We start from the raw sequence: 21,552 nt of genomic DNA on the forward strand, positions 1-21,552 counted from the left end.
AGAGATCGGCAGGAGGCGAGCAGGACGAGCCGGCCCCGTGAGCGACTTCCGGTCGCACTTTACGAGGTTCATCGGTGTTTCAACGTCGGTAAAAACCTCGGAGGTCCCTCTCGAGGCTCCCACATGGAGTCTCTCTCGTTCGAATATCGCGCCGCGGCGAGAATGACAGTTACGGAACGTGACCCACGCATGCGTCATATTATCGACGAACGCGCTCGGCACAGTCAGTCGCGGCCAAGCCGCGCCGCGCGAGGTGTCCACGGAGTTGACGTTGCTTCTTCTCCCTCTTCGGCCGTCTCTCATCCTCATCATCTACGAGGCATCGCGTCCAGCCGCGCGCGCTTCTCGCCGGATCTCGCTGCGACGGCTTTCGGATGACGAAATGGGAGCGTCGTGAGAGAGAGAGAGAGAGATTTCTTCCTCGTCATCATCGTCCCGTCAACGGTTCGCCGGAGCGGTTCTCTCTCACCGGTCCCTCTCAGCATAGCATCCGCTCGGCCGTGTACGGCGATCAGTCGGGGCCAAGGACGCCCTCGTAAACACGACGCAGTCAGGAGTTGCAGAGGCGAGGTGAAGCGAGACGTTGAACGGGGAAACGTCGGCGGCTGACTCACCCAGCTCGAGCATGGCGAGCTTGGCGAGCAGCTCGTCGTCGGGCCTGACCCGAGCCCCGACGATGTTGGAGCAGCTACTCGAGGAGATCAATTTCCAGAGGACGAAGGAGCTCAGGCAGATGCTGAAGGATGGTTGGTATGCGACCGGTGCGGTCGCTCTGTTTGTTTGTGCCGTTATAGAAGGGTGACCGTTGCGTATGTGTGTGTGTGTGTGTGTGTGTGGCGCGCGTACGTCGCTGTCTGGCGAGGGTGAGAGTGCGCGCGGGCGACTCAGGGTGTGCTCCGGACGGATGAAACAGAGGGTGTTTCACTTTCGAGGGGTTGACTGACCGCCACCGGGGAAATAGGCTGGAACTCCTGGGAGATGTCTCGAATAATTCAATTTATTTTCTTCCTCCGTCGTCCGGATCCCCCCTTGACCCGTTTTACAGGGTGTCGGAATGCTCTGTATGGGGACTGGAGGGAAGCCGCGACCGCTTCGTTATCGTTGCTCGTGTCGGCCGGTTTTATCTTTACACCCGGCTATACCGTCGTGGTTGAAATCGAACGATTAACACGACGGAAACGATCAATCGCATTGATCGATTCAGCTATTAGACCAGTGCGATCGGTTGATCCCGTTACGGCCGGTTAATTTAACCGACTGATCAAGTGTCGATTGATTGGCTATTTCTGGCCGATTCTGCTTAACGACTTAAATGCGACTCCGATGGAATAATCGGCGGGTTCAGGGCATCGGAGTGTCGGAATTCACGCACGCAACGTGGATCAAGGGGAACTTTTCTCGAGGGTTCTTCTTCGGCTTTACCGAGAGACTTCGTCCTTCCGAATGCAATCCTAACGAAGACCACCTTATTCCGATTGCCTATTTATGCTTTCAGTAAAAAACAATCAAGCTTTTGTTAATTGTTGCAATTAGCCACACATTTCGACTAAGTGATCGCTTGACGAATCAGTTGGAAAAATATCCCAGCCGCATGTGATAACTTCCAATTCAATTATTAATTACGAAGCCTCCCTTCGGAGCTACGTCATCCGTTATTCGTATCCCCCGTCCCTTTATATGTTATGTTAAAGATACCGAATTACCCAGGTGATCATGTAAATAATAGAATAACATGTTAATAAATCCTTATTTATCCTCGTCGTCTTATGTTTCGCACACCTCTTCATTATTTCGCTTCTCGTGTGTATAATGTGTACGTGCAACATCAAGACTTTCCACTTCGTAGACTCGCAGCCTCGGCATTACGTTTCGCTTCTGTCTCTTTTTAGACTCTAAGACGCGTATGCTTAGAGAGATATCGCGTATGAATACGCGCATTGTCGGCGCCCAACGAGCCTGATACACCGCGTGAAAAGAGCGGAGTTGAACGGAACGAAGCAGCAATCAGAAAGCGTTTATTAGTCGTATTTCTGCCCAGACTTTCTCCGTCAATAACTCGCGCGCGCCGTGTATATATACATATATATTTTATACATATATATATATTTTTTTTTATACATATATATATATATACGTATCGATTACCCAGCATTTCCCGCCTCTCACGCTCATTATTGTATATCTCTCCCTCTCTTTGTCCCGCGCGACGTACACCCCCTTCGTATCGTCGAATCGATCGAGGGTGAATTTGGTTGGCCGTAATAACAGACGACGCGTCCTTGAAGAGCTGGACACGAGAGTGTCCCCCTCTCTCTCTCTCTCTCTCTCTTGCAAACACGCAAATTCTCTCGTCTTTGCCAGACTCCGGATTCGTCGTGCTTCAAGGCACCACGTACTGGACGGACCTGTTCGTCCGGCACTTCCTCTTTCAAGCGGAGCACACCATCGACGGCGACGACCTGCTCTTCTTCGTGCGCAAGAAGCACGTGAAGACATCGTCGAGGTACCTGCCGAAATTCGAGACCGAAGTCGACGTGTTTCGCAAGGACAGCAAGAAACTGCCGATCGGCGATCCAGACATCGACTGGGAGGAAACCGTGTACCTGAATCTCGTCGTGCATCAGTTCGACTACACGCTCACCCTGGCGATTTGCACGAGGACGAGTCCCAAGGAATTGCAAGTGAGCACTTATCACACCGGCGATATACTCGGGTGATGTCCGCTTATCTCCGTGTAGATTTATTGATACGCGAACTCGTCGTCTGACGATGTCTCTAAAAATAACTCAATCGAAGATATTCTGTTTATAAATGTAGAACTCTTGAGACTGCATCCATCTCTCATAAATTACGCATTTATTTACTTTACATTTCGATTGTACATTAGGATAATACGCGTGGTTTCTGTGCAAAATCTTTGTTTGTATACATATAGTCAAAAAAATTATATAACCCAGAAATATTTTAATATTTTAATATTAATAATATATTTTCATACAATTGATATTTTATAGAAGAAATATTCATTCAATATTATTATTATTATTATTGTTTATTTAATATTTTTATTTTATTAATATTTTGTATTCGTGTCTTTGAATTTTTGAGGGGTGAATCTCCAATCACGCGCGCGAGAAACGAAGTGAAACGCCGAAATGTCGGAAAACCTCGCGCAAACCGAGCGACTCCTTCCAGGTACTGCGAAGGCATTCACAGAAAGTATACGCCAGCCCGAGTCGACGGCGTATGGATGCGAAGGGTGACCTTGAGGAAATGACCTACCCGCACATATGTTTCATGGTGGACAACTTCGACGAGGTTTTCTGTGATATTCTAGTCAGGGATGGGGAGATGGTGTGCGTGGAGCTAGTCGCTTCGGACAGGGAGGGCGCGGTCCAAGGTGTCATATTCCTCGGTTCGATCAGATATGACGCTCTGAAGAAGGTATACGACGCTAGGGTGAGTGGTCGGCAGCATCCGGTGACGTTATCGGACCTTATATGTGCACGGAATAACGGCTGATTATTTTTAGTCGAGTCTCAGCACCAAAATGGCGCAACGGATGACGTTCGGCCTTTTCTCCGGCGCGGCTTCGCAGCGAATAGAGTTCGTGCGAATGAAGGGACCACGTGGTACGTACGCTTCATTAATTAAAGCACTACCTTTTCTCCCATCTCTTCCTCGGGGAACGTGAACGAGACTGGCGATACCTAATCTCGATCTAATTACCCAGACAGCACAGTGTCTAAAATCAGGACATAAAACGTCTTTGAGACGTCTTTAACTCCACAACACAGTGTTTTCAGACTCAAGATTTCAGAAATTGACTAGTCACAGTCGATCATTCTTTTGTGATCGGTCAATTTCTCAAGGTTTTAAACTTGAAATACCTATTATAGGCCGGCACTGAGTCTCATATCCCGGCGTCTTTAAGATGTTTCGCGTCCCGATTTTAGAAATCGTGTTGTCTGAGGTATCTATTTGGATTCGTGCAATTCATGCTTCCTCTCCTTGTTCGTCAGCGTGACGACGAGAATTCCTCACAATTTGCACACGCGAATCGCACTGCTTCATAGGCAAGGGGCACGCGGAGATGGCGGTGACGAAGCCGAAGGGTTCGGGCGCGGAGACGCCGACGTCGGAGCCGGGCTACTGCGCGACCGACGCTCTCTGGGACGCCGACTGGGACGACGCCGAGGAGCTGTTCATGTATCGCCATCAGCGTAGGCTGTCCGATCCCAGCGCGAACCTCAACAACTTCGTGCGCGGCGGCTGGAGAACGAAGCCGGACACGGTGGCCACCAAGGCCAGGTCGGAGAACGAGGGCCTCGACTCCATGGCGAACGGTCTCAGCGAGATCGAGGCCGGCGACGTGCGAGACGGTAATTATCCGGGACGCAACTCGCGCGAGATCGAAGCCGAAGAAGAGAGACGACTGTTACTTACTTATCTTACTTGCCTAGACTTTGGATCTCGACATTCTTAGAGGCTGGCCGTCCATAGCTCGCATTTAGCGCTAGATGCAACCGTTTGAAATAGTCCGCACAACGCCTGCTCGTTTTTCGGCTGAACCTAGTGCTGCGCTGAAATTTTCTTCATTTTCCCTCCGACGCTAGGTTGTACACTTGCTTCACTTTAAAGGCGAAAAGTGAAATCTTATGCTGAAACGAACAAACCTGTATTCTTTAGGTCTGTTCTCTCTCGCTAAACTAGTGTACACTTATAGAACCTAAAAAGAGATAGACATGCAATCTGAAGTTTTAAGCTTTCGCTATGTGGAAACATTCGATGTAGCTTCCGAGTTGGCGCCGCGTCTTTCGAAGATTTGTGTCCGGCGTTTCTTCGGGGTGAGGATCGACCTGGAGAACTAGTGTTCACGAAACGTCGAATACAAATCCTCGGAAGACGCGGCGCCAACTCGGAAGCCACATCGGATGAAAAACTGTTGCACACAGTTAAGACCTGACGGAAGTAAGAGAAGAAGAGAAACAAAGCGCAAGCTGGTGCGGCCAATTTAGCGAGAAAGAATATACCTTTTGTTCACCGTGAGGAAACCGGTGTAAACGATACTGTTGTTATTATTTATTTACTTATACGAGATCGGAGAGCGGGTATTTTGCAACGTCGGGCGTTAGATGCGGGACATGGATACGGGCTTTATAATATCTTTCTCTTCTCAATGTATTTCGTTCGCATCCACTCTCGGTCTGCTCGGCATGCTCCTGTGTTATATCTGTGTGATGCACAATTGCCTTGGATGTGTTATCTCAAGCATATAGATCTCCTTCTCTCTCTCTTTTTCTCTCGGCAATGACACTTTCTTCTCCTAATGCTATTAACTTCTATATATATATATATATATAGACTCGAGGCTGAGGAGGATCGAAACACTCTCTCGATGTGGACACCGTGGTCGCATTAGCGCGACAGAGAGAGCGAACGCATGCACAAAGTTATTAAAGTTAGTCGTCTCCACCTCGGACTCGCGTCATCCCAACCATGCTGTCTGTAATCAGCTACCTTCTCGTACACGAACTCGTGCGCGACTCGTCGTCGCTACTGCGCCGATAGAAAGAGAAACTCGAGTGATTCGGCACCGATCTTCATACACCATGTACCTCAGATCGCCGTCGTCGGGCGTTACACCGCATCACGGTGTTTTTCCGAATGCCTCTCTAGACTCACTCGCGGCGTTTCCGGACGCCCGAGATCCCAAGGCGTCGTCGCACAATGTGCGGACCGAAGCGAGACAGACCGGAGAGAGATTTAGCGGTAGCACACACGATGTCACACGATGATTGACGCGAAATTGTGACGCGATGTGGCGGATAATAGAAATACACCGAGAAAAGAACAGTTAAGTTATCACCGAGAGCCACCGTAACATCATCACAACCATCACAACCACGATCACTAATCACTACCTGCACCACCACCACCATCACCACCCGCCACTTAACCACCACACCGCCATTAACTTTCGACCCGCGTGGTCGCGCATTACCGGGAAAGGCGAGACCGGGAAAAGCGAAAAGAACGGAGAGCGAAGGTTGTTTCTTCTTGTGTCTAATCAGCGGCACGTGCCATGCCGGCTCTTTCCTTTGTAGCCGATGTACAGGATAGCAGCTGGGGCGGCCGGGGCTCACCGGGAACTCGTAGGAGTCCCTGCTCGCTTCGTCGACGAAGATCGCCTCAGTTGTCGGGCCGACGGCAACAACAACAACAACAACAACATCAAGTACAACAACAACAACAACAACAACAGCCCGTCCACAAGCAACGTAATGCCCGGGAACGACCCGGGAATGAGAATTCGCCGATTCGCAAGGAGATCTATCGCGAGACACACGGTGAGTGTGCTCGTTCGCGCTGAAAACGATCAGTCTGCGTCTCTCCTGTCTCTGCTCTGACAACGCTCTCGCTTATTGTGACTGGTAGAACCACTGTCTGTCCGTTAGTTACTCTTTCTTACGGAGTACCAGCTCGCGTTCCGCGCCTCGGTTAAGCTTCGACTTCCGAAATCAATCCCCAGACAGCACGGTGTCCGAAACCAGGACACAAGACGTCTCTGAGATATCTTTAAGACGTCTCGAAAACGTTTCATGCCCCGACTTTGGACACTTGTCCGGGACGTATTCTCGATGTCGAAGACTTAGTACTTTTCCAAAACTCGTCAGAATCGTCGACGACGTTCATTCGTTATCCTATTCCTCGAGATTCGGGCGAAACGATTGACGTTTGACGCGAAGAAAAGTCAAGTCTCTACCGTGTCGGGCGAAATATTGAGACAACAAGTGAAAAGTCAGCCTGAAATATCCGAAGGCGGACGCTGGTCCTCTTCGATATTTCGAGGCACCCTCTCGCTTCCCGGCGCGAAACACTCCCTCGTCGTCGTTGGCAAAGCGCAAAGAGACCGGGTTGGCACGATCGTTTGTAGTCGCGACACGGGTGCAATCGCCGTCAAATGACGACGTGGTTCTCGCGGCAGGTTTCCACAACCAGCACAATCAGCAGAACCACCAGCACCACCACATAGAAGTGGGCAGCGAGATCTTAGTGCCGGCCGGCGGCTGCCTGACGGACGACAACGTCCGGCAGAAGCTAGACTCGGGCGCCATATTGGTGCACGGTAAGGAGGAACTGCCGCTGGGCTACGACGTGGCGGAGGACAATAACCGGAAGCGACGGCCGTACAGCGCCGGCCACCTGCTGCTCAACCACGAGCAGCACCGGCTGAACGGCCTGGAGAACGACGAGGAGGAGCGCCGCCGGCTCAGCGACGATGAGCTCCTCAGGGTGAGACGGGCGGACGGACGGCGCCGGCTGCGATCCGCCGGATCCGATCACGAGGACTACACCACCGCGAGCAACGGTCTGAACAAGAACGACGAGCCGATCAGAGACAGAAACGCGAACGCCCGCGTGACGCGCGCCAATAGCGACGCGGCGGCGCGCAGGCAGAGCGCCACGTTGCCCCGAAGACGACGCAGAAGGGCGCTGTCCGGCAGCTTCGCCGGCAACCCGTTGCCCCCGCACCGGGTCACGCCCGACGGCACCGCGATCTACTACTGGTGCGAGCTCCCGCGCCGCCCCGGCTCACAGGGTAAATTTATCCCACCCTGACAACCCCCTCGACTAAGTCGGCTCTTTCTCTCTGTCTTTCTCTCTCGTCCGACCCTCCCCTCTCCCACCTTCTCTGTTATCTCCCGATAACCCGATAACAGCAATCCCGAGCAATTCTCGCTTCCATTCTAACCGACCTCGCTGTGTAGACCCGACTAGAAAAAACAAAGTAGCCCAGAGCATTCCGCACGACGTGCTCGAATGACTGTGTTTATGGGATGGTGAAACGTGGGTACTTCTCTCGGCTGTGCGAATCGTTCGCTCCGGAGTGAGAGCGACGTGGTGGTGGTTTCGCCAGACGACGGCATCACGGAACGGCATTGTCATTCGTAGAAAGCGGCGCACTCGCGCGATCCGAAGGCGATCCGCGAGCCACGAGAGGGAGAGAGACGGAGAGCGCGCGATATCATTCTAGAACCGTGAATTTCACCACCGGCAATAAGCATAGTCATCGAAACGCAGGTAGACGATTAGCTCCGCTTTACGAAAGTAAAACGCTCATTCCAGCTTGCTGTCGCGCACAGGTAGAGCGCACTTTAGATTCCGACGCATCCCCCGGTGCTGAGCTCCTTTCAGCCGGTGAGGATCCGTTCCTGCGTCTGTCCTCTGTCCGCGTGTATACGTGTGATTCGTACGACCGAGGAGTCCCCGTCACGAGGACGAGGTTTATCGCGTGGCTCTCCGACTGAACGGAGGAACCAGTACGCTCCTTGCGAGACTCCCGATGCGTCCCTCACACTGTCTGTCGCTCTTGCACACGCATACACTTGTACATATACAGTCTGCGTACCGTTCGAAATTGCGCCACGAATCGCCGCTCATCCGCTCGACTAACGGTTCGAGGATGCATTCTCGACCCGGCTTTTCAGTTTCGTCCGTCTGACTTTCTGTGTCCCGCCGCTGATGTTCGTCCTGTATGCAAAATAGAAAAAAGAAAGAGAAACGACTTCATCGCTTTGTCGCTAGTTTTTCAACGTCTCGAATTGTGTTCCAGGACGTCGAATGTACACACACAATCCGACGTGCGCGACTCGCCGACACGCCGCGTTGATTAACGGGTATTGTTTTCTTCCCGCCAGAACTGGACGACGGTGCGTACAACCCGCTTTGGACGATGCGCGGCTTCACCCAGACTTTCCACTTCTGGAAGGAAACGAAGCGGGCGCAGTCGGTGCCTCTGAACGCCTTCCTGACGTACATCACGTTACCCTGGTGGAGCATAGCCAAAGGTGAGGTGGAAAATAGTCGAGGCTCAGCAAAAGCTTTCACCCCCGCCCCCTTGTTCTGTAACTCGTAAAAATGTCATTATCGTCGGCGTATCTTTGCGCAGCTATCTCGTGGTACCGTTTCGTTCGCGCGAAGATTCGCGACGCGTGCAACGTTATGTCGTGGTAAAACGTTGCGGGAAAGTTAAAGGTTACAGAATAAGGGCCGCGAAGTACGCAGCATCTCGCGTAAATATGATGCAACGAATGAATTCTGCACTACCAATTTCCCGACGATCGTCTCCGTTGCAGACATTCTGGATCACCGGGAAGGACCTATCTTGACGTTCTAGCCGACAACATAATGTATTCCATCCTCTGATTTCGACATTCTCCTGTCCTTTTTCTATTTTACTTCGTACGTATGTCGATGAGATTGTGGCCCAAGGAATAATGATGTATAGATTAAGTAATAAAACGAATATTATTTACAAGATACAATCCGCGCGCGACTCGCCTTGATTTTCGGCGCGACCGGTTCACCCCTTCGCGTCGCTCTTCGATTCCGCCTCCACGTATATGTGCGTGTATATACGTGTGTCGGGTAATAAATTATTCGCCGACAATATTGTCGCGGGCTCGCGGAATAATCGCTGCGGTGGAGTTTTATAATACGTCTCCCTCCTTCCGCCGATCGGTCAACATTTTGCGGCGATGTTGACCGCACGCCGCAACTTTGTGTCTTCCGGCCGTTATAAAGGAACGAGGAAAGAACGTTAGATCATTGTCGACTTGACGATGTGCGAGCGTCACCGCCGGTAATTTCAGTTTGACCCCGTGTGTCTCGAGCTAATCATGAGGTTTCTCGCTTTGGTGTGTTTCGCTATGGTTTCGACATGCACAACCCATTGGTACGATAACGAATACAGCAACGTATGGCGGCCGCACCAAGGTTACACCACAGGTATTGATCGAGAATTTCTTTTGAGTAGATTGTTTATCACACGCCGGTTCGTCTCCGCGCACGGTAAATTGTATGAGAGAAAGGCTAGACTCCAGGTAGTAAGTGTGAACCCCGTGGGTGTCTCGCCAGCGGAAGTAGCAAATTTAAATCTAACGTCGTTATTAGCCGATAATGTAACGTTCACTTCTCCTACCCTGATGAAAGAGAAAATGACAATGGCGTAAAAGTGATGGCAAAAGTGGCGAAAGAATGATCGAAAAATAAGTTTTATCCATCATTTTCTCGTCATTTCCACGTCATCGTCGTTTTCTGTTCTACCTGGGTAGCGGTTAGATAATGGCTAGATAAATAATTTAGCTGACGGTTAAACGAAAGAAACTATGAGAAAAATGATAAGTAGTTGTCAGACGGTGATGTAAAGTTCATTTTTGTTTTCTTAAGATTTTTATGGAATAACGCACTTTGTTATTTGCTACTTTATTTTTTAATGTTAACAGCAAGTACACACCGCGGCTAGATTATATATTTTAGAATAGACAGTGCCATCTATTCTATCATATTTGACACGTAACGGCTAGACAATGGCTAGATTACAAAACTGATTCCACATTTCAGTAAGTCGTCAGCCAGTAATGAACTACTCACTGAGATAGAAAATTTAATCTAGCCTGTACTAGCTAATTATTAGTTTCTGATTCAGGCTGACTAGATAGATTTCTATTCGAGCCGCTTTTTGTAAGTCAGTAGTATCGGGGATTTTCACATGAAACAGATAACACGTTATCTGCATCAATTACTTTTTTTTTACAGAAATAATGTGTTCACGCGTTTATATCGTAATTAACAGGAAAACGGAATTGCCGTTCGTCAAAAATTCACTGCCGAGTCAGCCGAACTGATTTGTCGTTGGTGATATCAGGCCTTAGATCGATAACCATTAACCTTTCGATTCTGAGAATCACTAGACTTGTTCGATACAGTATTTTAAATATTCATATGATAAAAACGACTCTTACGTTTCGTAATTAATACTTTTTTTCTTTATTTGTTCAATCGAATAATATTAACGGATGAAAGAGAAAGAGAGGCAAGGTCAGATATTATGTGTCATAATTATTTTTTCTGAATATGACAATCTATTGGACAATACATACGGTAGACATGTCTTGACTTTTCGAGAACAATACTTGCCAATTCGCATTCAACAGGATGCTCAGACAAAGTTATGCAATTGCGCCGTCAGATGAAAGAGGTAAAATGTACGCCGAGGGATACTATAGTAAAATTGGAACCGAAACCGGGCTTCATCTTTTACCCGAATTACGCACGCGTGAAGAGATGCGGCGGCTTTTGCGTTAGAAGCAAGTCATGCATGCCAGTCGCTCACAACATGACGAAAGTCGCCGTACAAATGCATGGATACAACACCAAGGAATGTTACAACGTGTTGGTCGAAGAGCACACCAAGTGCAAGTAAGATCATCTTTCGTATGTTTACGCATCTCTTTGTCTGATATATAATGATCGAAAGGGCTTAATTAACACGGCCGACATGATGGTACTGTCACGTCTTATTAGGTGTGCGTAAAATATAATCAATTGAAAAACCCGCCATACAGTCAATGGAGAGCCAATAAGGTGACACAAAAAATATACAGGATGAGGATGTAACTATTACTATCTTCACTACTACTGTCTAACAAAAATTGCATCGATATATATCAATAGTCGTTATAATTCGAGCACCTTCTATCAATTTTTTTCACCGTCATCTAATCGTTGATAAAATATTGTTATTTTCTCAATGATTTTTTATTATATTATTTTACTTCAATTTTCAAAGATATTCAAGGCGGTGGTAGTTACGAGGGCCGTTTGGTAAGCTTTTAGAAAAAAATGTGAAGATGTAAAATTTTTGCAACAAGATAATTTTTATTTTTCAATATAATCTCCCTCAAGCTCGATGCACTTCTGGTGATTCAATCGTCAATCAAATTTCAATACAATCAATTAAACTCAACTCGGCAATCAACGCGTCAACGTGTCGAAAATCCACGATTTTCGGCAACACTGTAAAATGTTACGTGTCTTCGCGTCTCGTTTATTTATCTCTGTGTCGCAATTCCTAATATTAACTGCATGATAAATATTCACGTTGAATATAACATCGAGTTTCTGTTATTTCTCATAATGAAATTTCCGGCTCGCTCGACAACCACAAGCTTCGAGACAAGTTGCTGGGGAAGATGAAAGGGCGGAAGTTAGGCGCGGTCAGGAAATCAGTCAGCCGCAGAAAATACGCGAAACCGCATTACTGGGAATATTATTGGTTTGCATCCGCTGTTATAAGCGATATAATTTTAGGTGTCACTGCAATGTGAAGGAAAACGACTGTAACGTTCACCAGCAATATTCGGAAGATAATTGCGCGTGCGAATGCATGAACAAACAAGTGTGCGATAATCGGCGTCACATGATCTGGGACAACGCAACGTGCAAGTGTGTTTGTAACAAGCCCGAGGAAGTGTGTTCGAGCGGACTCGAATGGGTTCCTTCTCGTTGCGGGTAACGTCGCGTGAACTTGAGACGTATTTTCGGGCCACGGATCGACTGTTGGACCTTTGATTTTATATTTTTCCCCTTCACGAAGATCAACGATAATCCAAATAAAACAGAAAATCACGATAATATTAAAATGATGAAAAAATGACTGTAATAACATACTCTTTCTCATTTTGATGCTCGATTCGTTTCGACTCCGTCATCGTGATTTTGTGTTCTTCGGAGAAATTATTGTAGTAAAAATCGCCAGAAAATCTTGTAACGCTGGACCATACCGGAATTATCAGTGAAATGATTATGAATGCTGTAATCTTTAGCGATGTGTATAATGAAACACATGAATAGATTACAACACACGTCGTAATTTCAATTATAATTCCGATATAGTCCAACGTTACAAGATTTTGTGTTAATGTTTACTACAATATTTTTTCCGTGTACTTGAGAATTGTTTTGCCCGCCGAGCGAGAAACGGCAGATTCGATGCGTGGCGTTGAAAATCTTGCAGAACACAGTAACCGATTTTTCGACTCGACGTTCGCAAGTAACGAGCGCAAAATCTTTCTGTATTTCAGATGCGCCAAGGTCATGGAAATGTTATATGACAAGAAAAATGTGGAAATGCCAAGATGATGAACTCGATTCATACAATCTTCAAGATTCTGATAACCCTCAAGTACTTTATTTAATAAAGATGACGATGATTACATACGTCTCTCGTCTGTAATATTTTGTACTTCGATTTATTCATGTACAATAAAGTCCTAAGCGTATTCTTCCTCCAACTACATTGGAATCGCTGATACGCGACGGCATTAACGAATCGGCTAACGAGCGTGGCTACGTTAAACATTACTCGTGTGAGTGTTATAAATAAAATAATGTTCTCAGTTTTACGCCGTCCATCAGATATCGTTATAATATATTATTAATATATATATATATATATATATATTATACTTATCACCGATGCGCATATAAAGGTAGAAAAGATTACGTGCCTTTACGATCTTGTAGGTCTCGCAAGTATCTTCGTAAAGTCTCGAAAGTCAATATTCCCCGAGTGGGGAACACAGACCAACGATAGGCAACGGTTTCAAGTATAACTCTTACACGTATTACCCGTCATTCGGCAGACAGATGAACGTGAAACGTCTGTTGCTGTGATCGATCAACTTACAGCGGTTAAAAAGTTGACGTAATCACCGAAATTATTCCAAGTGTGATCCCATAGACTCGGATCGGCTCTGTTATCCCACGGGAGGTTGTTGGGATAAATCGCAGTGCTGTTGAACCTCTTCAGCTCATCCTGCAGCTTCCGCATGATCGTCGGGAACCTTCAAGGGTACGCGTAAGGTAAAACCAAGGCGATACAGTCACGCAAAGCTCTACGGACGCACACCGTCGACGTAAAATCGATCTTACGAGACAATGCCGTCTAGCCGTGTTCTACTCACTGCTCCACGAGATTGTTATTCTCGCAAGGATCCTGGTAGACATTGAAGAGACACGGCCCATGAACCGGCCTGCACATTGGCAAGCTGTCATTCCTCGACGGGCATTTAATCAACGCGCTCTCCCGCAGCGTCCTCGCCCTTTCTGCGGTAATGCCTAGTCCTACGCTGCTGATGGCGCATCCCGCTTCGCTGCCGATCACGCCACCCACGTCGTAGACCCATTCTCTGCCGGATGGGCCGTACCAGCCGTCCCATACCCCGTTGTAGGTAGATCCTGCGATGAGAACACAGGATCTCGTCACGTTGAGTTTCACGGCTAAATGCTACAATTGAATTTCTCGTATGTACAATCGTTGGAAATTTTTCACATGTCTCATTACGCGTGATTGAAATCTCTCACGGCACGATATGGTAATTCCAAAAATCGGGGAACAAATGTCAGAATTTTATTTATAACATCAAATGTCGCACGGGAAATGTATAATTTCATTGAATCTTAATGAAACGATCGATCAAATGAGAGATTTCAATTAAATTTATTTCGATCTGCATTTGTAATTTAATTCGTTCCTTTCAAGCCGCGAATAATCAACGATCAAAAGGAATGAAGTAATAAGTGAATGTAGAAATGGAGCCGCCTCATTGAGCAAGACCTCAACTTTCGGAATGTTCTTACCTTGAATGAGTTTCCAATTACCGACCGTAATAGCAGACACGCCGTAAATATCGTCGATATTGTGAAGAACGCTGGTGCGCGGCGACTCGGTGTCGTCGCGGAACGCGGACCACAGATCTATGCCGTCGATGTTTAAATTCGACGGATCGCCACCGGCGGCTGTTATAAGCGTCGGCAGCCAATCGACGATGTGTGACAGTTGCCTGCTTATTCGGCCGGTTCGGGTCAATTTAGGTGACCATATCAAACCCACACCTCTGACGCCACCTAATTATTAGCGAACGATTAACATTGATTTCACACAGTCGTGTTACGTGGCAGATTAATATACCGACTGCTCTATTCATCAAATTAACGTACAATTAACATAGACACGATCAACCTTTGACATCCTGGATTTGGCTGAATTTTAAATACGTCGTAGCAATATCTCTTCTCTGATTATATATAAATATTTATATTAATATATAATTACATATAATGAATATAATATTTAATATAATTTTATAGAAACGCGCATTTCTTTTATAATGGCGCAAAGTGCGTGAGATTTTCAAATTGTTTCACGTGTTTCACGGAAATATTATATCCTAAAATATGGAGGAAGGAAATCATTTATCAATCAATTATATAACGTCGATCGTAAAAACCGCCCCCGGCCTTGGTTAATAATCAGTCGCGATAATGAAATTATTCTGGACGACGGTATAAGTTTATCAAATCCGGAACAAGCTAGATTGTCGGACGATACCTTCCCAGAGAGTATTTTTGACGCCTCTTAAAGGCCAGTTAGACGCCGCGTTCAAGTTAAATCCAGCGGCAGGTCCGCCGTTGTCCGTCGTGAAAATGATTATGCTGTCTTGCAACATATTTTTTTTACGCAGACCTCCGACCACCTGACCCACCGATTTGTCCAGCTTACTCATCATACCTGCATCGGGATTTCAACAATTAGCGTAAGTAAAAAATACCGTTAAAATCACGGTATATTTTTATCTGTCAATAACTGCCTCTCTATTCGCTCCTCTTGTTCCGTGGAAATTTATATTTATTCACTATTATAACTTCTCTCGTCAACAATGATGTCGCGTTCGTTCTAATTTCAGTTGTGCGACTATCGGCGTCTACTTTTTAAGACGCGAGCTCTCGTCACTCACCTGCGAAACGTCTGCGATTGTAGTCGATGATATTATCGAACTTGGCAACGTCCTCGTCCGGTGCCGGAAGCGGGTTGTAGGGGTTTCCGGAGTGCACAGCTGTGTGGGCCAGATACAGGAACAAAGGCTTGCTAGAATTGTGCTTTTCGATCACTTTCAACGACTGCTCTGTGAAAACGTCCGTGGAGTATTGCCCGTGAAGATCCCATGCCGGCTCCATGTTTCGTCTCATATCCAGGCCCCAGAAAGGCTGCGTAACAATATCAGTTTTATCCCTCCTCATCTACAATGCGCGACGTCAGCTTGTAATAATTAAGTAACTTGCAATAATTAAGGTGGGGTAGTCTGTCGAGTTTGTCGAGGAAATTGAAGCTTCATTTTTGCATTTCTCTACACGTTTGTGTCCTGAAAATGTAATCGTAAAGGGATCTCACGATATTCGGCGAAACGACGGCGATATTCGAAATCTCGATGAAAAAACGTAAGTATGAATAAACGTATATTTCTATTCTATTCTATTCTATTTATGAAAATTTCGTCCGATATTCTCGAACGACTATGTTGTAAACAAGCGGAAAATAAATGTTTTCTAAATGAAAATTTTAATATTTCTTTCATTCTTACCCCAATGGAATCAATATACAGGCCTTAAAGGGAAGTGTTTTATCTCTCTCTCTCTCTCTCTTTAATTTTGATTGTGCATCGAACAAGATCTCGCAATATCTCCCTCACTCTCTCAGTTTCACACGAATCAAACGTAACGATGAATCATCTTCTCGCACTTGACACTAAACGCATGAATGCATGTCTCTCGCGCGTGCTTTTCACGCTCATTCCAAGCTAGACTAATAACAACTGGAATGAACGACAGCACATTAAGCTTAAGCGCGACCTTAAGTGTCGAGTTTCTGTCGAGAGAGAGATGAGATCTCAAACGTCGCCATCACATCCGTCATTGTCATCTTCGTCGCGCGGCAAATTAAGCTAGATTTATCTCTGACTGCTGCTCACTTCTTCAACAGCCGTGTGATCGAAATAGTCCTGATGACCTGTCCAAAAGCCAACGTGAGAGGCGAATCCTCGGTAGATCGGCGTGTACTCCTTCTTGTAAAATCCCAAGTGCCATTTGCCGACAATGTGCGTGCTGTATCCAAGATCGCGCAAATACTCCGGCAGGAGCTTCTCGTCGAGTGGCAGTCCTCTAGGCTCGGCACCTTTGAGAACCTGGAATTATAAAGGAGATTCAAGCGTCGTAAGACCGACCTCCATATCTTACGGTGCGCCACTTTCGGGGAAATGTGGGAAGTGGGAGGGAAATCGACGGCTCATCAATATTTCATTAGTCGAACTAGCACTTCGTGAAGAGGCACGCGATCTTCGAGATCTCGAACGTTTATCGTTGAACCATCAAGCCGCGAGAAAAACGCATACTCATTTGACATGATCGTAACTCAACATGACGAGATTTGACGAGAGAGTTCGGGAAAGAACGTTCGCGCGACAGGAAACGTTGGCAACGGCGAAGATACGTGATTCTACTGTATACACGTAATTTTATTTACTCCGCGCGCGCACGCATGCACTTATACGAGCTGACACGGCGAGCGAATAAAGTAGCAACGTCTGCCACTCGGTATGATAACTTCCAATTGAACTATCCGGGTCAACACGGCGAAAAGGCGAGCCTGTAATATCCCCTTTATATGCCGCTGCGAGCAGAACAACAACGTTTCCGCCAGCTGATGGTTTACAATTGTGATGATTTATTGACAGGTGTAACGGCGATCGAGAGATGAAAACAAACTGACGGTTCGGTCAATTATTGTTACTGATCGGTTTAAGGTAGTTTTTCGTGAAAATTTCATCTTTCAATTTACGAAAAATGCTTTATGAGGATCACAGAAGAAATTAAAAATAGAAGTTAAAAATTTAATATTAACCTCACAAAGAATACGTAATGAAAAATGTCGTCTTTGATTGCAAGAATCTTCAGTTTCTCTCAGTTTCCGAACGGTCAATCGTTTTCTAATTTACAGACGTGTAGACAATATTCCCATCAATATGCAATTAAAATTTCACAGGATTCCTAAAGAAACGGTTTAACGGACCAACTACCTAAACCGTGAAGAAATTGAAACAGAGGTTCAGTCCCGGGATAAACGAGATAAACGAGATAAACGGGATAAACGAGAGTCCGATCTGAATGAAGTTGAATCAGAATGAAAAATGACGTTATCACAGAATCGTCGAGATTCCACTCATTTATACGACACCGTTTTCCTGTTGCATCTTTATTATTCGCATCTTTATTGCTTAAATTCTGAATAGAGCATGACGACACGAACGCGTGATGAGACGCTGGACTTGGCACTTACGTTGTGCTGCATTCCAGTGTGAATAGGATATTTGCCGGTCATCAGAGCGCTCCTGGACGGTGTGCACAGCGAATTGACATAATACCTGTCGAGCAACAGGCCGGAGTATGCAAGAGCGTCGATATTTGGCGTCGGAATTTGACCGGAGCCGTGGAAGCCAACGTCGTTCCATCCCTGATAACGCACGAAAATAAACATCGACGTCACCTCGTGAAATAATCAAACGTAAATTTGCCCTGAGAACTCCTTAAATTTGTCTACTCTGTGCACTTGTCGTTGCCGATTTGCCGAACGTGAGTGAATCCCGGCTGATTTATAAAATCGACCCCTTCCCGTCACATTGTTATGCAATTTTGTCCTCCATATTAATCGTCAAATTAAATGGAAAAGTCATGTTACAAAGACAAGATTTCATAAGAGAGTTGAGACATTATGTAAAATATACATTTAGATATTCCAGGGGAAATGAAAATGAATTCTCCTCGCGCGCGGAACATAGTTTATATGTTTTATTTTATGTAAAGAAAGGAGAGCATGACATGATTTTAATTGACTGATAATGATCTGTTTGCGCAAAGTCCTATTGCCTTCATCGTAATTCATGTGACGAAGCCGCCCATTAGTAGCCGCGCTTTAATGAGGGTCGGCTTTTTTATTCATATTTTCTACTTTTCCCTTCACTAACGCGACCTAAATATCTGATAAATTTCGCAATATACTTCTAGATTGAATGTTGACTAATAAACGAATTAATTAATCATGGAACTTTAAGAGATTAATAAGAGTCAGAGCACAGCGAGTCTGGTAAATAGTTACGAGATTGAAAATTCTTACGCAGAAAACAATGTTGCGTTAAAACGGTCCACTAAAATATTGTGTGACTATAATATAGGGAGGGAAGGAGGGTTGAGGATGATGCGTTGAAAAATATACAAATATAATGTTAAACATATGCTGACAAGGTGAATGTGTTAAATTAATATTATATATTTGTATACCTCTAAACGCACATTTCCCATGTTAAAGTGATATGAAATTTCAGTGGACCATTTTAAGCACAAAAGATTTTACCATGCAGACATAAAAAGTCGATGAATTCAAACGTTCCGGTCGTAGGTCCCGACCCTCTTCAGTGACAAAGCTCACTCAGTATCACTTAATGACGACTAACCACCCTCTTCTTACCATCTGTCACTGAAAAGGGTCGGAACCTACGACCGAAACGTTCGGATTCATCGACTTTTCAAGTCCAAGCATTTTTAGTCCCGCAACTACACGGTAAAAAATTTGGTATTAAAAACAGCCCACTGAAATTTGTGTGTTACTTTAATAATCCTACGAATATAACAAAAAATAACAGGTTAACAAGGTGAATATATTAATTTATTATTTATGTATTTGTAAAATATCCCCCGCGTTAAAATGACACAAAAATTTCAGTGGACCGTTTTTAACAAAACCTTTTACTTTTTCGATTAAAGATTGTACATCCTAAGAAAGCCCGATTCATGTGTCCTTTACTGTTAATCGCGGAATGTTATACAGGGGACGCAACTTGCCAAATCGTCCGCCAAGATGTAAATAATATGCGGCTGCTTCGCCAGTGCCGTGCGAGCCATCGCAAACAGCAGGATCAGAGATGCCCACCGGGCGATCACCAGCGACGATGGACGGCGCATCCTGATTCCTCCGGACCTGAGTCTTCCGTGCTCCGTAGAACCAGTTTCCGATTCCACCCACAAGAAATACGAGACTGACGCTACGATGCGTGTACGCGCGACACGATCGGTTGTACGAAACTGTCTTCCACTCCCGCCTCCTCGGAGCCGTCTTTTTCCGGGCGCGAGTATAGTGGGGCGCGTCTCCCACCTTGAAGAATCCTCTTCGCTCACCTCACCTCGTCACGCCAATTTTCTCGCCGTTTATCCGTGATTATTAACGCCGATTAGAACCGCCGAGTTCGGGTATCCCGTTAGGACCGCCATTCGGAGCTGCCAGTTCGGCTCCTGTTTTTTATTTTCCGTTATTGAAGAATTATTTTCATATTATTCGCGTTTCTTCAGATTATATTCATCGTTTCCTCATATGTTCCGCTTAGTCTCTCGGACTGTACATTAAATCAGTAAACACCATCTAACAATGACATAATATCAATATTATCAGTAAACACCATCTAACAATGACATAATATCAATATTATAATTTCCCACTCAACAATGTAAATACAATATAACGCGTGTGTTGTGTAACAATTATATTGTTGAGGGGGAAATTATTGATATTACGTCACTGATTTTTACTAGGAAGTGCCATATTGGCGATTGCGGTGGTTTAAGATAAAAATAAAACGCTTCAACGTGACCGAAATATATTATATGTTTTTGATAAATCAAGCTCTTAAAATGATAAAAGGTGAAGGAAAATCATTAAAATAACAATTTATAGGATTTTTAGCATCATCGACAGTTTTATTATTGATTCCTTCGCTCACGGTGATCCAAATAGTTGCGTTTTCTAGCGTTATCTGCGAGTGAAAATAGCTTGAAATATGCAATTTGAATTGTTCGCAGACTTCCTGAAGGCTTATCTCCGCTTACGTCAAAATCCTCCAGTTACGTCAAAATTCAAGAGCGGACTCTAACTTGAACTTTTAGCCTAGATTAATCGATTCGTCGATTCAACTCCGCCGATAGTGCGAATAAATATTTATCGATACATACTCAGTGATATAGATAATCGTTATTGAACGGCGTCTTTGATCATAACTCAAACTCCAGAAAGCTCTTTAGATAACATTAAGATGTCCTAAGAGGTAAAGACGGCTTTTAGATAATAAGATACCGATAGTATAAGATATATATAAAAAGATAGAGTCTAAAAGATATCTTTGAGACGACTTTTAGATACATGTGTTATTTGAATTGATACCGCGTATTGTTCAAAAATTTGTTCGGAAAATAAATCAGTAGAAATAAGGCACGAAAATCGACATACTATTTCGTTTTTAGACTCTGAAGTTTTGTTGAAGGTGCAGAATTAAAATTTATGTGCATAGACGCAGATCACAGCAACACTTCTCTAAAAAAGTATAGGATAATTTTATAAAAATGATTACATATTTCTTTATAAATAACTATTCTTTTAATGCTTGAGGATTGACGATTCCAGAAACAAAGTTCCAAAACCGACATTCCCATGATATTAGGAAGGAGATTACCAAAAAAATGAAAGCACTGAAATTACATTATTTTATATATTTATTATATATCTTTACATATTATCTTTGATTCCACGTATTTTCTAAAATTTTACAAATTTTACGATGTACGCTGTCCCTTTATTACGTAAAAAAGGATCTTCTGATTACTTTCCGGTCGTCTTAAGCAATAAACAAGAAAAACAGGAGGAAATCAGTCATCGGTAGCTACAATTGTACTGTATGATGATATTTCGTTCCTCTTGCACTAAATAAATATACGTAAATTGTCACTTGCAACGCAATAAAAATGTTCTTCACGTGTGCACGGGAAAAA

At 45.1% G+C, this 21,552-nt stretch overlaps 3 protein-coding genes across 5 annotated transcripts; 2 read left to right on the forward strand and 1 right to left on the reverse strand.

Moving 5' to 3' along the window:
• Positions 1-233: 233 nt before the first annotated feature.
• LOC106749777 (uncharacterized protein KIAA0930 homolog) lies at positions 234-9,329 on the forward strand. 3 transcript variants are annotated; one of them, XM_014629583.1, is made up of 9 exons: positions 234-746; positions 2,362-2,681; positions 3,196-3,459; positions 3,533-3,632; positions 4,077-4,382; positions 6,108-6,350; positions 6,989-7,603; positions 8,703-8,852; positions 9,141-9,329. In XM_014629583.1, exons 1-9 carry the CDS (start codon positions 626-628, stop codon positions 9,179-9,181), a joined length of 2,160 nt encoding a protein of 719 aa, XP_014485069.1. In that variant the 5' UTR covers positions 234-625; the 3' UTR covers positions 9,182-9,329. The 3 variants fall into 3 exon arrangements, with proteins under 3 accessions (XP_014485069.1, XP_014485070.1, XP_014485071.1); XM_014629584.1 differs by lacking the exon at positions 6,989-7,603; XM_014629585.1 differs by lacking the exons at positions 6,108-6,350; positions 6,989-7,603.
• Positions 9,330-9,534: 205 nt separating this feature from the next.
• On the forward strand, positions 9,535-13,142 carry LOC106749779 (balbiani ring protein 3-like). Its single transcript, XM_014629587.1, has 4 exons — positions 9,535-9,792; positions 11,001-11,265; positions 12,157-12,357; positions 12,930-13,142. Exons 1-4 carry the CDS (start codon positions 9,684-9,686, stop codon positions 12,985-12,987), a joined length of 633 nt encoding a protein of 210 aa, XP_014485073.1. The 5' UTR covers positions 9,535-9,683; the 3' UTR covers positions 12,988-13,142.
• Positions 13,014-19,828, reverse strand: LOC106749778 (arylsulfatase J). The gene is made up of 8 exons (XM_014629586.1): positions 19,579-19,828; positions 18,020-18,193; positions 16,656-16,868; positions 15,645-15,894; positions 15,239-15,418; positions 14,488-14,754; positions 13,812-14,085; positions 13,014-13,691 (listed from the first exon to the last, which is right to left on the reverse strand). Exons 1-8 carry the CDS (start codon positions 19,696-19,698, stop codon positions 13,526-13,528), a joined length of 1,644 nt encoding a protein of 547 aa, XP_014485072.1. The 5' UTR covers positions 19,699-19,828; the 3' UTR covers positions 13,014-13,525.
• Between the last annotated feature and the right edge of the window lie 1,724 nt (positions 19,829-21,552).

This window comes from Dinoponera quadriceps, unplaced genomic scaffold (genome assembly GCF_001313825.1).
Source record: "Dinoponera quadriceps isolate SergipeBrazil2010 unplaced genomic scaffold, ASM131382v1 scaffold3289, whole genome shotgun sequence".
NCBI lineage: Eukaryota > Metazoa > Arthropoda > Insecta > Hymenoptera > Formicidae > Dinoponera > Dinoponera quadriceps.